The sequence below is a fragment of the Quercus robur genome, chromosome 5 (genome assembly GCF_932294415.1).
Source record: "Quercus robur chromosome 5, dhQueRobu3.1, whole genome shotgun sequence".
Lineage (NCBI taxonomy): Eukaryota > Viridiplantae > Streptophyta > Magnoliopsida > Fagales > Fagaceae > Quercus > Quercus robur.
In genome coordinates this window covers 10758686-10775302 of record NC_065538.1, presented here as the reverse complement: position 1 = coordinate 10775302, position 16617 = coordinate 10758686, and the positions used below count along the sequence as shown (strand labels likewise).

The 16617-nt window shown below is 36.6% G+C and overlaps 2 protein-coding genes across 2 annotated transcripts; both read right to left on the bottom strand.

Moving 5' to 3' along the window:
* Positions 1–4574: 4574 nt before the first annotated feature.
* On the bottom strand, positions 4575–5804 carry LOC126727785 (F-box protein At5g07610-like). The gene has a single exon (XM_050433699.1). It carries the CDS (start codon positions 5802–5804, stop codon positions 4575–4577), a length of 1230 nt encoding a protein of 409 aa, XP_050289656.1.
* Positions 5805–12243: 6439 nt separating this feature from the next.
* LOC126727784 (putative F-box protein At1g46840) lies at positions 12244–13473 on the bottom strand. The gene has a single exon (XM_050433698.1). The coding sequence runs from the start codon at positions 13471–13473 to the stop codon at positions 12244–12246; it is 1230 nt and encodes a 409-aa protein (XP_050289655.1).
* Positions 13474–16617: the final 3144 nt, after the last annotated feature.

Genomic DNA, 16617 nt, shown 5'->3' with positions numbered 1-16617 from the left:
ACCAAAAATGGCATTGAAAACCTTTTCGCTTTGAGGCATCAAAAACCTGTTGACTAAATTTCTTATAGGTAGGGTAAAACATTTGAATTGCTTCACCTGAGATCATCGACCAATTCTGTTGTCTCTGAATGGAAATAGGGAGCACCAAAAATGGCATTGAAAACATTTTTGCTTTGAGGCTATGTGGGTATCTGAATCTGGGTGCAGGGAGGCTATCACTAAAGCTTGGGATTATTCTTTGGAGGAAACACCAATGTTTGTTGCTACAAAGAAGTTGAATAAGTGTAAGAAAAGTTTGGAGGTTTAGAGCCGAGTAAATTTTGGTAACGTGAAAAAGAATATTAAGTATGTAAAGGATTGTTTATGGAAGGCAGAGGTGGCTTCGGTCAGTACTGGTGATCATGAGGAAATGGTTTGGCTGAAGAAGGACTTGAATGACCTTTTGGATAAAGAAGAAAAGATGTGGCAGCAACGATCTCATATTCAGTGGTTAAAGAGTGGGAATTAGAATACTAGATTTTTCCATGGAACGGAAACTCAAAAGGAAGAGGAAGAATTTCATTAAGAGACTAAGTGATGGGGATGGGGTGTGGCAGGAGGATGAAGATGTATTTTCAGCCATGTTGACTGACTTCTATTCTCGGCTTTTTACTTCTTCAAACCCTTATGATCTTAATCGTATCTTGAAGGGGGTTCAGATAATGGTCACTGTAGAGATGAGAGTTGAACTTGGTAAACCCTATACTAGTGAGGAGGTAAGTACAGTAATCAGGGAGATGGCCCCTTTCAAAGCTCTAGGTCTGGATGGTATGCCTCCCTTATTTTTTCAGACTTACTGGATTGATGTTAGTATGGATATTACTCAGGCTGTTCTCTCTAGTTTAAATTCTAGTTCCATTTTGAAATCTATTAATCATACCTTCATTACTTTAATTCCTAAAGTTAATAATCCAGAAAAGGTATATGATTTTAGACCTATAGGCCTCTGTAATGTGATCTATAAGATTATTAGTAAGGTGATTGTTAACCGCCTCAAGCCTATGCTTAATTCTATTATCTCAGAGACCCAAAGTACTTTTATTGCAGATAAATTGATAATTGATAACATCTTAATTGCTTTTGAGTCTCTGCATCATATGAAGACTAGTTGCATAGGGAAGAAAGGGTTCATGGCTATGAAGTTGGATATGAACAAAGCTTATGATAGAGTAGAATGGTGTTTTCTTGAAAGAATTCTTCTCAAATTAGACTTTTAGGATTCGTGGGTGGATTTGATTATGGAGTGTATTACCATAGTGTCCTATTCTATCCTTGTCAATGGAGAACTGAAGGGTATGATCACACCTTCAAGAGGCCTAAGACAAGGGGATCCTCTCTCCCCTTATTTGTTCCTATTTTGTGCAGAATGGTTAAATGCTTTGCTATGCAATGCTGCTACAGGAGGTGAAATCTAGGGGTTTTCTTTATGTCGAAACAGACCCAAACTAACCCATTTATTTTTTGCAGATGATTATTTAATCCTGTGCGATCTACTTTGGATGAGTGTAATAAAATCAAGGAGTTGCTTATTATGAAGCTGCTTTGGGTTAGATGATAAATAAGGAAAAAAAAAAAACTCTAGTTTTTAGCAGAAATACAGATGAGGCTTTGTAGGAAGCTATCAAAGTGACACTTAATGTTTCGGCCATTAGGCATTATGAGAAATATTTGGGGCTTCCTTTATTTGTTGGCAAAAATAAGACTACATGTTTTATTCAAGTTAAAGAGAGGATTTGGGCTAGGATGCAGGGGTGGAAGGAAAAACTCTTATCTCAGGCGGGCAAATAAGTTATGATTAAGGCAGTGATTCAATCTATCCCTATTTATTCTATGAGTGTTTTTAAGCTCCTGGTTGGTCTTTGTAAAGATATTGAGGCAATGATCTGAAAGTTTTGGTGGGGTAATGGTGATTCAAAGAAAATTCATTGGGTTAATTGGAGTTCTCTTTGTTCTTCTAAATCTATTGGGGGTATGAGTTTTAGGGATTTCCAAAAGTTCAATAATGCTATATTGGCTAAATAGGTGTGGCGTCTTATTCATCACAAAGACACTTTACTTTATAGAGTGTTTAGTGCCAAGTTTTTCCCTAATGGTTGCATTTTGGAGGCTCCTGTTCATCCAAAGTGCTCTTATGTGTGGCAGAGTATCTTGCAGGCTCGTGAAGTCATCCATAAAGGTGCAATTTGGAGGGTTAGGAATGGTGAAAAAATTGATGTTTGGCATCATCGTTGGCTGCTTGATCCCGCAAATAGTAGAATTGTATCTCTGAAAATTGGTCCATCTGTTTCCCGGGTCAGTGATTTATTCTTCCCTAACTCTAGGATTTGGGATCCTAGAAAATTGGCTAGCTGTTTTCTCCCTTGGGAAACCGAGATGATTGGAAGGATTCATGTGAGTGAGGGCTGGGTTGAAGACATTTTGATATGGCCTTTAACTCCAGACGGTGTGTATAGTGTGAAGAGTGCCTATCGTATGCTAGTTGAAGTTGAAAACCTCTCTTTGCCGAGTTCTTCTTCACCAAGTAATGCGCAGCTGGTGTGGAAGAAAATTTGGAAGCTTAGAGTCCCAAATAAAATTTGACATTTTTTGTGGTGTGCTGCGAAAGATTCTCTCCCTACCAAGTTGAATTTGAAAACTTGGCATATTCCTATCAATGATTTTTGTGATGGTTGCGGTGATTACCAGGAATCCTTCATGCATTGCCTTTGGCTTTGTGATCAAGCCCGTTCAGTTTGGCTATCTGACCCGGGGTTTCTGTTCTTGGTTAAGAACGATTGCAGGTCATTCTTTGAGCTCTTGGAGGTTTTGTTTAGTGAAGGGTCTAGTTTTAGGTGTGCTCTGTTTGCTACGGTAGCACGGTGCTTATGGCAGAGGTGGAACAAACTAAGGGAGCAACAGCAAACCTGGCAGCTGCACGAGATTGGGGACAGAGCTAAGGTGCTTGTTCAGGAGTTCTGGGATGCTAATCATAGGGAGCAGCAGCTGCCTGCCCGTCGTCCTCCTGTTCACTGGTCCCCTCCACTTGAAGCTAGCTATAAAGCTAATTTTGACGCTGCCATTTTTGACGGAACGAGCTTTGTTGGGATAGGTGTGGTGTTTAGGGATCATTCAGGTAGCATTATTGCTGCCTTAAGTCAGAGGATTGAGTCCTTCATTTGGTTGAGTTGGTTGAAGCTTTGACTGCGAGGCGAGCTGTGATGCTGGCTAGGGAGCATAGTTTGTTTGATGTCATTTTTGAAGGTGACTGTCTCCGAGTGGTTCAAGCTCTAAAGGTGTTTTGGTCATTGCAATACATTGTTTGGGCAGGTTATTGAGGAGTCTAAGAGGCTCGGTTGTTCCTTACGACAGTGTCAATTTCAACATGTTCGCCGGGAAGGGAATAAGTTGACTCATGGTTTAGTTAGAAGAGCAGTTTCTACTGTAGATACTATTGTATGAGTAGAAGAGAACTACCTTGTGATTTGGAGTTTGTCTTCCAATCTGATTTAGTTTAATTTTTTTAATAAAATTTCGCTTACTTTCTTCTAAAATAACAAAACTATGTGTCTTGCTTGTGATATCTATTAATGGTTGAATGTAAAGCCAAAACAAGTATATATCTAAGTTTACAAAATCACCATAAGACTAAATTACGAAATAATTGATTATTAATATAACAAATACGAAACAGTACCCTTTAGTAAACAAGTATATATCTAATTTTTTCAATGGCATTGCTTTTGTACTAAGAATATCTGCCTATGATAACTTAATACCGATGTTAAAAATAGATTATAAAGCCCTTTTGTTTTAGTCATTAGATCCTTTCCACTGTACCCTTTAGTAACCAAGTAAAACAGATAAGAATGGCTTGCTACAAACGCAATAGACGTGGGGTTAATTTTTAAGGGTTAGTCTCGAATTTACTTGAACACTAATTTCAATAGAGGATCCTCTATTTACAATTATATAGATGGAACACTAATTTAAGATCACAAAACCAAACCCATTTTTGATTTTCGTCAAAACAATAAAACAATGAAACTAAATAACAAACAGATGCAATTTCCTAAACATATTCACTTCCCTACCCCAATTTTCTGGTTACTAACCATGTAAAGCATGAGATGATATAGGGTAAACAAAACAGGTTAGTTAAAAAATAATTTTATAAATATATTTGCAAGTCTTCATTGCTTCTATAGATCAGTTCCTCTATTGGGTTGTGACGACCTTCATCTTGATTACTCCAGACCTGAATTATATTTATGGATAGTGTTTGTGCTTTGGTTTCTCTTCTTCTAAGAAAAACTAACAAAACTATGCGTCTTGCCTGTGATATATATTAATTATTGAATGTAAAGCCAGAACAAGTATATATCTAAGTTTACAAAATCACCACAAGACTAAATTACGAAATAATTGATTACTAATATAACAAATACGAAACAGTAATTAAAAAAAAAAAAAAAAAAAAACAGAAAATACAATAGCATAGCATAATGTAAGCAAATCATAGCCTAAGATCGAAGTGGCAGAATAATTAGGCAGCCTTCTCATTCTTTTAAGGGAGAAGAAGGAATGGGGGTTGGCCAACAAGGAAGAACAAAGTTGAAGACGTTTACTGCCTTGTAAAACGGGGAAGGCCTCTGAAAATCACAAACCATTTCCACTGTTTTTCTCTTCAAGTTGAGTGATACAACCATAGTTGCAAGAATCAAATACACAACATCCCTGTCATACGGATGATAGCCTAGCAATGACTCTATAGATATATGTTTTAGGCATTCTGTTAGCCCAGGATTTTCCGCACCCATTTGGTTGAAATACACCTTGTGTTCTAAAGACCATTTACATTCTGTATCATGGTCCTTCAACTCCCAAACAAGTAATTCATCATCAGCATAAGGAGGACCTGCAAGTTGGCATATTCTCAAGGCACCATTACAAACACCAAGGCGCTGAATTCTACGGTTCGGTGCACAATCTTCGGGTTTGTAGATGACTCGACGGCATTTGCTGGTGTACGGATCAAACCCAACAAGGTGCCCATCCAAACTCCACCAGAAAAGCAAACCTTGATAGGGAACACCAGCGTAGGAATGCGCATAGTCAGAAAAGTGAAACCCTGGCGGACACGACACTACTGACTCACTCCATTTGCCTGTGTCGGACGAGAATATATCTACCTTGAATTCTGTTGATTCACACTCAAATTTAGGAATGTACATCACCCTATAACTGAATTGCTGCTGATCATGGTAGCTGCGGAAGATGAATCCAATCTTAGCATTGCTAGGACGACGTAGGGGAGGAAGCGTTATCGACTGCCTGGTAATTGGATTTAACACATAGTATACAGCATCGCAGACCACCGCACTGAACATTTTCAACTCCTTTTGGGTGCATAAAAGCAAGTCATGACACGAAGCGTGAACAATGTCAAGCGAAACTGAGCGGTTTTTAATGTAATATTGGTTTATTAAAGAGGCTAGAGATTTGAATTCGGGTTCCTCCGATGTCATGAGGACCTTCCTCACACCATCGGTGTAGTGGCTGATGAACAAGGTAGAGGGTCGTTGCAATATTGAAGAAGAGCGGAGCCTGTGAACAATGTAAGCGAAAGAAGGAGCAGAGATTAGAGAGCACCATCGGCGTGAGACGCACTTGCATTGAAATATAGATTTCAGAGGCAGCTGGGTCAAGATTTCAATCAACAAACAGTCGGGAAGATCATCTATTGACAGACGTTGAAGAAGAGAGGAAGAGCATCGCACAACATCCATGACTAATCACTTAGAAAGAGATAGAACCGTAGAGCAAGAGCAACAGTGTTTGCGTATATACTCAAAATAAATTAAGTCCAAGCAGATAATTATAGACCCAGTCGAAATTGCGTTTTTCCAAGAGTATAAACATTAGCTATTATTTAATTTTTTTGGGGATAAATGGTGGTTTATTATTATTATTATTATCATATTATCGTATTAAGTTTTTTTGGAAACGTTGGGTTCAATGCACTTGTGCATTAGACCTAATAAACTGCTTGTCGAAACTTCACAATTATTTGATGCGTGCCCAAATTTCAATGGACCCAAGTTGGTTCTTATTATTTTTATATTATTACATTATGTCATGTCTTATAATTGAGTTTAGAAGCTGTGATTGAGTGGCTGTACCAAATTGGAATAATTTTTAGATAAAAAAAATATTTTATTTGTTCTTATCATCAATTTCTTTAAATAAAATAATAATAAGTGTGTTTTAATAAAACATGTAACCTATAATAAGTGTTTTCTAAAATTTTAGAAAGAGATTAAATTTAGTTTTTTGGTGCAATATAACTACAACCTACAATTATGTCTATCTAAAATATTATCAACAAAGCCTAAAATTAATATGATAAAATTACTAAAAAAAAATAGAATTTAAATATAAAAAAATACATAAAAGCAAATAAGACAGAACATAGAATTTAAAAAGAAAAGAAAAGGTACGTGTAGAGTATGGGTATACTATACATTTTTTTTTTTTTAAATTTTAAATTTGCAACAAAAACACGGAAACATTTACCATAAAATTTATTGATATTAATACTATAATCTTCTTTGTATTATGACCTTTAACTTTTGCCCCAAGTGATATTTTATCCTTAGAACATCCTAATAAAATTAATTATTTTAGACTAATGCTAAGGTTATTACAAATTTCACTACATAGGTATTAATGTAACAATAATCAGAATTTTTTTTTTCAAACACTCATTTAGTATCGTGTTACAATCGCACAAATCTCATTCATTGGAACATCAACTTGTAAATTTTTAGTAGTAAATTAGCGATAGTTTTAGCATTTTTTTAAGTGACTAACAATATAATTATGGCATTAGGAACCATAAGGCACGTACTTACAGCAAGTTTCGTTTTTTGAAGCATACAACAACATTGCAAATTTGGGATTTTGTTTGGCAGCATTAGTTTTTAATTTTGGGTTTAAGATTTTAATTTTTTTATTAGAATGTTTAAATAAATAGATATTCTTTAGCAATACGTTTCAGTGTTTCACTATAATTTTTTTTTTAGAATGCACTATAAACTTTTCAGCTTGTGTTTTATAGCAATACGTTTTAGTTAGTGATTTACTTTATTTATTTATTTTTTTATAACAGTGTTTTACTTTATTGTTATAACTAATAAGATATGAGATATGTTCAAATATTTCTCAAAAAAGAAAAAGAAAAAGAAGAAGATATGTTCAAATATATGTGATAAGGCTTGACTATAGATTGGTTTTATATTTTTGTTATCTTATATCCATATTTGAGCATTCGAATGTTACGGTTTGTGCGTGTGTGTTTGTTTCTAAAAAAAAAAAAAAAAAAAAAAAAAAATGTTACGGTTTGTTTCTCAAAAGAGGAAGATGCAAGCAAGTAGAATGATAATTAGATGGTATCAGAGCACTATCCTCTAAGAGAGAAGGTATACGAGTAGGCCAACATGGGAGAACCAAAGTGAAAACATCATCAGCAGGGTGAGAAATGCTTCTTGTGAATTCTTCAGGAAAGATCACTTCTATTGTTTTTCTCCTCATGTTGCTTGATATGACCATTTGATATTGTTTGCAGATAAACTCATGATACCCCAATATTTAATTATCAAATAGATGATATCCCCATCGTTTGGATGAAAGGCTAGTGATAGCTTCGGAGGATGTGGTCTGTCTATGTATTGTTTGAGGTGAGAATATTTATCTTTCCGAAACCATCTTGTCAAAATGAACCTCGTGCTCCAAGCACCATTTCCCTCCCTCATCATCATCATAGTCCTTGAGCTCCCAAAGACGTAAAATCCTTTCTGGATTCTTAAAAATCTGACATACCCTCAAGAAACCGCGACACACTCCAACTTTTCAGGGTGCTCAAAGAAACGATAACGAGCATTGTTGTATATATGGATCAAACCCAATAAGGCGGCCATGCTTACTATCCCACCAGAAAAGCAAATTCTTATAGGAAACACCATGGCAATGAAATTTACCCTGACAAAACACCACCATTGACTTCCTCCATTCACCGGTTTCTGATATAAATATATCCAACTCAACTTTCTTTAACTTGCTATTGAATCCACAAATTAGCACCACCCTATAACTGAGCTGGTCAAGATTAATGTCATAACGGTATATAAACCCGCCAACCCAACCCTCACCCTCATATGAATCCAATATGAGTTGCCTAGTAATTGGATTTACTACATTGTAGTTGTGCATGGACTATGCTGCATAAGAGCAAGTCATTACTCGAAGCTTCAACCATTACTGGAATGAGCGAGGAAATGAATATATAGTTTCGGGTATGTAAGTGTTAAATATTAGCAACGCGATGTGTTATACCATGTTGTGTATGCTAGAGTAGATGCGGAAGAGGAAGCATAGAGGAGGAACATTGAGAACACGAGGATTACGTGGTTCAGCCTTACAGCCTACATCCACGGAGGAATCCCTTAAGGGCTACATCTTTATTGTATAAGAGTGTAGTACAATAATCTCCTATGTTACAATGAACCCTAACATGAGTATATATAGGCGACTAAACCCTAGACTACTAGTACAAGCAGGATTGGGCTTGGGCCTATTACATTGGGTTAATATATGTCTAATATATATCTCTAACACCCTCCCTCAAACTCAAGGCAGAAGCTCGATGAAGACTTGAGGTTGGATAAGCATGAGAAGATCACTTGGAGATGCCTTGTTATAATGCCTTTGAAGAAACCACAATGAAGAATGTGCCAATTGACCAATTTCGGAGTCTCAAATGCAGAAACGGAGCCCAAAATCGGAATCTACGCGAAAAACTGAGCAAGATAGGCCCTTTTGGAAATTTTGACTTTTGGTCAAAGGTCAACGCAAAAAGTCAAAGTCAACTGGTCCAGAGTCAAAGTCAACAGTCAAAGTGCTCACGGGTCAGATCCGGGTGGTCCGGGTCGGGTCGGTCCGGGTCAACGACGTGGTGTTGACAAGACGACACTGCTGACGTGGCTGATGACGTGTCTCTGATGACGTGGACTAGGGCATGCGTGGCATGCTGACGTGGATAGGTGACGTCATCCGGTGATGTCACACGCCATTATCAGTAGCTCTTCGGCGCGTGTTCTATTCCACCGGCGCGTGTTTGGATTTTCCGAAGGCGCGTGTAGGCGCGTGCAAGGGAGATTGATGCTCGGACTTCGGTGGTTTGGCAGATCGGCGAGGTATGAGGCCGTCATGGCGGTGCGTGTAACCATAGGAGAATCTGACCCTGTGAAATCGATGGCGGCGCGTGGAGAAGTCGCTAGAAACTGCGCTAGCGCGTGGTGGCGCGTGCAGAGTCGTATGACCACCAGATTCTCAGGCTAAGTAGATCGGTGGACGAAAAGGCCGTCTTGGCGGCGCGTGTGACTGAGATCTAGCCTGGGAGTCAAGAATCTTCGGCGGTGCGTGTGAGAGTTCCAGGAGCCATTGGTCGTGCGTGGTGGCGCGTGCGGCTGTCGTTGGAGGTCGGGTTTCTGGGTTTTGGTTGCGATATGCCGTGGAGCACGTTTGTGGTGTTGGCTTCGTCAGGCGAGGCTTGATTTGCGCAGATCTGATAAGTTAAGTCACGGCTTTGCTTGAGTTTGTGGATCTTGGACACAGCACTGCGCTACGGTGGTTGCGAGATGCCGTGGATTCTAGATCTAGCAGAGAAACATGTGTGACTTCAGATGGTGGTATGCATATGAGAATCTTCTTTGCTGTGTAGAGATGTTTGTTTGATGCCAAGAACGAAGTTTGGCTCTGATACCATGTTAAATATTAGCAACGCGATGTGTTATACCATGTTGTGTATGCTAGAGTAGATGCGGAAGAGGAAGCATAGAGGAGGAACACTGAGAACACGAGGGTTACGTGGTTCAGCCTTACGGCCTATATCCACGGAGGAATCCCTTAAGGGCTACATCTTTATTGTATAAGAGTGTAGTACAATAATCTCCTATGTTACAATGAACCCTAACATAAGTATATATAGGCGACTAAACCCTAGACTACTAGTACAAGCAGGATTGGGCTTGGGCCTATTACATTGGGTTAATATATGTCTAATATATATTTCTAACAGTAAGGATTTGAGTTCGGGTTCCTTGGGAGTTATGTAGCGTGTTTTTTTTTTTTTTTTTTTTTTTTTTTTTGAATATTTGCATGAGAAAGGTAAAGGGTGCATCCATGGAAGAGTGGTGGCTAACAAAGCGGTTAAGCAAAAGAAGAAGTAGAGATTAAAGACAACCAACGCTTCGATACGGACTTGCATTGAAACACAGATGTTAAAGGCAGTCGAAGTAGGATTTCCACCAATACCTCGTCATGAAAATCGTTCATAGTTCTTCTGCGTTTTCGTGACAGAATGGACCTTTGTTTGCGAGGAAGAGAACATATGGTAACAGATCCGCAGGTAACTCTTTGATCCTCCTCCGTGTGCGTTTCCATGAGCATAGCATCAAATCTATGGCAATATCAATAGAGACGATAGTAGAGCTTTAGTTTAGCCTTAGATGATAGAATACAATACTACTAGTTTGTTTATAAAAGGGAAAAGAGGATTTAGAGGTAAACTTAAGCCGCTAATCCTAATTGGGATTGGAATAATACTTCTCAAACTTGAATCGATTCAGCCCATAAGGGGCCACTGGGATTGGTTTGGCAATATTCTGCCTCATTGGATCACCCAACTAAGTGATAATAATCATAATATATCACATCTCTAAAAACAAAAGGTGATAATATAACAAACTTTAATCTAATTGAAACTCTAAGAGATTGGGGTTCAACACATCAAACGATAGCTTATATCTGTGGTTCAATTTTGACCTCTCTCCCATAGATTATGTACCTATCAAAACAATTTAAAAAAAATAAAATACAACATTATTTCAATTCAATCTCAATTATAAAATTTTTAAAATAAATTTACATAGAATTTCATAATAAATAAGTAGAATTTAAACCTAGCGTCGACTTTATGATGATTGCTCTTATCGTAAAGTTAAGACACCTGTTGAATGCTATGATGATTAATCTTATTATTAAGTTAATATATCAATTGATTTTTGGTGTAGGATTGTTTTTGAATTCTAGACATCTTATTGAGTGATTAGAGACTTTAACAATTGAACTAACTAGAGACTTTAAATAATATTCTTCTACCATTAAAGTGTGATCAAACTTGAATTACACTCTATTTGGATATACAAATTAAATATCCAATATTGGCGCTATATTGTTAGCCCATGTAGAGTTAATCATAATACGGTTCATTTCGTTGTAATTAACAATTGAGCATATAGTAAAAGTATAGTCGCTAGAGCTTTATTTGAGGAAATATCCTCTCTTTGTTCTCTCACACTTCCGATTCTCTCTTCAATTCTCCTGTAATTTCAACAATTTTTTCAATGGCTTTGCTTTTGTATTAAGAATATCTGCCTATGATAACTTAATATCAATGTTAAAAATAGATTATAAAGCCCTTTTGTTTTAGTCCATAGATCCTTTCCACTGTACCCTTTAGTAACCAAGTACTGTAAAAGTTAAAACTGATAGAATGGCTTACTACAAACGCAATAGACGTGGGGTTAATTTTTATGGGTTAGTCTCGAATTTACTTGAACACTAATTTCAATAGAGGATCCTCCATTTACAATAATATAGATGGAACACTAATTTAAGATCACAAAACCAAACCCATTTTTGATTTTCGTCAAAACATAAAACCAATGAAACTAAATAACAAACAGATACAATTTCCTAAACCAATGAAACTAAATAACAAACAGATGCAATTTCCTAAACATATTCAATTTCCTCTATTGGGTTGTGACGAAAAGCCTTCACGAAAGTCCTTCATCTTGATTACTCCAGACCTGAATTATATTTATGGATAGTGTTTGTGCTTTGGTTTCTCCTTCTAAGAAAAACTAACAAAACTACGCGTCTTGCCTTTGATATCTATTAATGGTTGAATGTAAAGCCAGAACAAGTATATATCAAAGTTTACAAAATCACCACAAGACTAAATTACGAAATAATTGATTATTAATATAACAAATACGAAACAGTAATTAAAAAAAAAAAAAAAAACAGAAAATACAATAGCATAGCATAATGTAAGCAAATCATAGCCTAAGATCGAAGTGTCAGAATAATTGGGCAGCCTTCTCATTCTTTCAAGGGAGAAGAAGGAATGGGAGTTGGCCAACAAGGAAGAGCAAAGTCGAAGACGTTTACAGCCTTGTAAAACGGGGAAGGCCTCTGAAAATCACAGACCATTTCCACTGTTTTTCTCCTCAAGTTGAGTGATACAACCATAGTTGCAAGAATCAAATACACAACATCCCTGTCATACGGATGATAGCCTAGCAGTGACTCTATAGATATATGTTTTAGGCATTCTGTTAGCCCAGGATTTTCCGCACCCATTTGGTTGAAATACACCTTGTGTTCTAAAGACCATTTACATTCTGTATCATGGTCCTTCAACTCCCAAACAAGTAATTCATCATCAGCATAAGGAGGACCTGCAAGTTGGCATATTCTCAAGGCACCATTACAAACACCAAGGCGCTGAATTCTACGGTTCGGTGCAAAATCTTCGGGTTTGTAGATGACTCGACGGCATTTGCTGGTGTACGGATCAAACCCAACAAGGTGCCCATCCAAACTCCACCAGAAAAGCAAACCTTGATAGGGAACACCAGCGCAGGAATGCGCAGAGTCAGTGAAGTGAAACCCCGGCGGACACGACACTATTGACTCACTCCATTTGCCTGTGTCGGACGAGAATATATCTACCTTGAATTCTGTTGATTCACACTCAAATTTAGGAATGCACATCACCCTATAACTGAATTGCTGCTGATCATGGTAGCAGCGGAAGATGAATCCAATCTTAGCATTGCTAGGACGACGTAGGGGAGGAAGCGTTATCGACTGCCTTGTAATTGGATTTAACACATAGTACACAGCATCGCAGACCACCGCACTGAACATTTTCAACTCCTTTTGGGTGCATAAAAGCAAGTCATGACACGAAGCGTGAACAATGTCAAGCGAAACTGAGCGGTTATTAATGTAATATTGGCTTATTAAAGAGGCTAGAGATTTGAATTCGGGTTCCTCCGATGTCATGAGGACCTTCCTCACACCATCGGTGTAGTGGCTGATGAGCAAGGTAGAGGGTCGTTGCAATATTGAAGAAGAGCGGAGTCTGTGAACAATGTAAGCGAAAGAAGGAGCAGAGATTAGAGAGCACCATCGGCGTGAGACGCACTTGCATTGAAATATAGATTTCAGAGGCAGCTGGGACAGGATTTCAATCAACAAACAGTCGGGAAGATCATCTATTGACAGACGTTGAAGAAGAGAGGAATAGCATCGCACAACATCCATGACTAATCACTCAGAAGGAGATAGAACCGTAGAGCAAGAGCAACAGTGTTTGCGTATATACTCAAAATTAAGTCCAAGCAGATAATTATAAACATTAGCTATTATATAATTTTTTTGGGGATAAATGTTGGTTTATTATTATTATATTATATTATGGTATTAAGTTTTTTTGGAAAGGTTGGGTTCAATGCACTTGTGTATTAGACCTAATAAAATGCTTGTCGAAACTTCACAATTATTTGATGCGTGTCTAAATTTTAATAGACCCAAATTGGTTCCTATTATTTTTATATTATCACATCATATCATATCTTATAATTGGGTTTAGAAGCTGTGGTTGAGTGGTTGTACCAAATTGGAATAATTTTTAGATAAAAACAATATTTTATTTGTTCTTATCATCAATTTCTTTAAATAAAATAACAATAAGTGGCCAATGGAGGCTTGGCTCAGCTGGGTATGGTTCGTTCGATTTGCCTAACACGCTCAGGTTTGATTCTCGCTACTAGCAGGAGTCCGTTGGTGGGCATCACATCCTTAAACGTGTGCACCCTCTTCAGGGGTTTAATATAACCATAAACACCCCTAATTTTTTTTTTCTCAAAAAAAAAAACAATAAGTGTTTTAATAAAACATGTAACCTATAATAAGTGTTTTCTAAAACTTTAGAAAGGGATTAAATTTAGTTTTTTGGTGCAATATAACTACAACCTACAATTATGTCTATCTAAAATATTATTAACAAAGCCTAAAATTAATACGATAAAATTACTATAAAAAAATAGAATTTAAATATAAAAAAATACATAAAAGCAAATAAGATAGAACATAGAATTAAAAAAGAAAAGAAAAGATACGCGTAGAGTATGGGTATACTATACATTTTTTTTTAAAATTTTAAATTTGCAACAAAAACACGGAAACATTTACCATAAAATTTATTGATATTAATACTATAATCTTCTTTGTATTATGACCTTTAACTTTTGCCAAGTGATATTTAATCCTTAGAACATCCTAATAAAATTAATTCTTTTAGACTAATGCTAAGGTTATTACAAATTTCACTACATAGGTTTTGATGTAACAATAATCAGAATTTTTTTTTTCAAACACTCATTTAGTATCGTGTTACAATCGCACAAATCTCATTCATTGGAACATCAACTTGTACATTTTTAGTAGTAAATTAGCGATAGTTTTAGCATTTTTTTAAGTGACTAACAATATAATTACGGCATTAGGAACCATAGGGCACGTACTTACAGCAAGTTTCGTTTTTTGAAATTTGAAGCATACAACAACATTGCAAATTTGGGATTTTGTTTGGCGGCATTAGTTTTTAATTTTGGGTTTAAGATTTTAATTTTTTTTATTAGAATGTTTAAATAAATAGATATTCTTTAGCAATACGTTTCAGTGTTTCACTATAATTTTTTTTTAGAATGCACTATAAACTTTTCAGTTTGTGTTTTATAGCAATACGTTTTAGTTAGTGATTTACTTTTATTTTTTTATTTTTTTAATAACAGTGTTTTACTTTATTGTTATAACTTATAAGATATGAGATATGTTCAAATATTTCTAAAAAAAGAAAAAAGAAGAAGATATGTTCAAATATATGTGATAAGGCTTGACTATAGATTGGTTTTATATTTTTGTTATCTTATACCCATATTTGAGCATTCGAATGTTACGGTTTGTGTGTGTGTTTGTTTCTCAAAAAAAAAAAAAAAAAAAAATGTTACTGTTTGTTTCTCAAAAGAGGAAGATGCAAGCAAGTAGAATGATAATTAGATGGTATCAGAACACTATCCTCTAAGAGAGAAGGTATACGAGTAGGCCAACATGGGAGAGCCAAAGTGAAAACATCATCAGCAGGGTGAGAAATGCTTCTTGTGAATTCTTCACGAAAGATCACTTCTAGTGTTTTTCTCCTCATGTTGCTTGATATGACCATTTGATATTGTTTGCAGATAAACTCATGATACCCCCCATATTTAATTATCAAATAGATGATATCCCCATCGTTTGGATGAAAGGCTAGTGGTAGCTTTGGAGGATGTGGTCTGTCTATGTATTGTTTGAGGTGAGAATATTTATCTTTCCGAAACCATCTTGTCAAAATGAACCTCATGCTCCAAGTACCATTTCCCTCCCTCATCATCATCATAGTCCTTGAGCTCCCAAAGACGTAAAATCCTTTCTGGATTCTTAAAAATCTGACATACCCTCAAGCAACCGCGACACACTCCAACTTTTCAGGGTGCTCAAAGAAACGATAACGAGCATTGTTGTATAAATGGATCAAACCCAATAAGACGGCCATGCTTTTACTATCCCACCAGAAAAGCAAATTCTTATAGGAAACACCACGGCAATGAAATTTACCCGGACAAAACACCACCATTAACTTCCTCCATTCACCGGTTTCTGATATAAATATATCCAACTCAACTTTCTTTAACTTGCTATTGAATCCACAAATTAGCACCACCCTATAACTGAGCTGGTCAAGATTAATGTCATAACGGTATATAAACCCGCCAACCCAACCCTCACCCTCATATGAATCGAATATGAGTTGCCTAGTAATTGGATTTAATATGCGGGGGAGAGTCACGCTTTGCTTAGTAATTGGATTTACTACATTGTATTTGTGCATGGACTATGCTGCATAAGAGCAAGTCATTACTGGAATGAGCGAGGAAATGAATATAGTTTCGGGTATGTAAGGATTTGAGTTCGGGTTCCTTGGGAGTTATGTAGGTTTTTTATTTTTTTTATTTTTTTATTTTTTTATAAATTTTGTATTTGTATTTGCATGAGAAAGGTAAAAGGTGCATCCATGGAAGAGTGGTGGCTAACAAAGCGGTTAAGCAAAATAATAAGTAGAGATTAAAGACAACCAACGCTTCGATACGGACTTGCATTGAAACACAGATGTTAAAGGCAGTCGAAGTAAGATTTCCACCAATACCTCGTCATGAAAATCGTTCATAGTTCTTCTGCGTTTTCGTGAAAGAATGGACCTTTGTTTGCGAGGAAGAGAATATATGGTAACAGATCCGCAGGTAACTCTTTGATCCTCCTCCGTGTGCGTTTCCATGAGCATAGCATCAAATCTATGTCAATATCAATAGA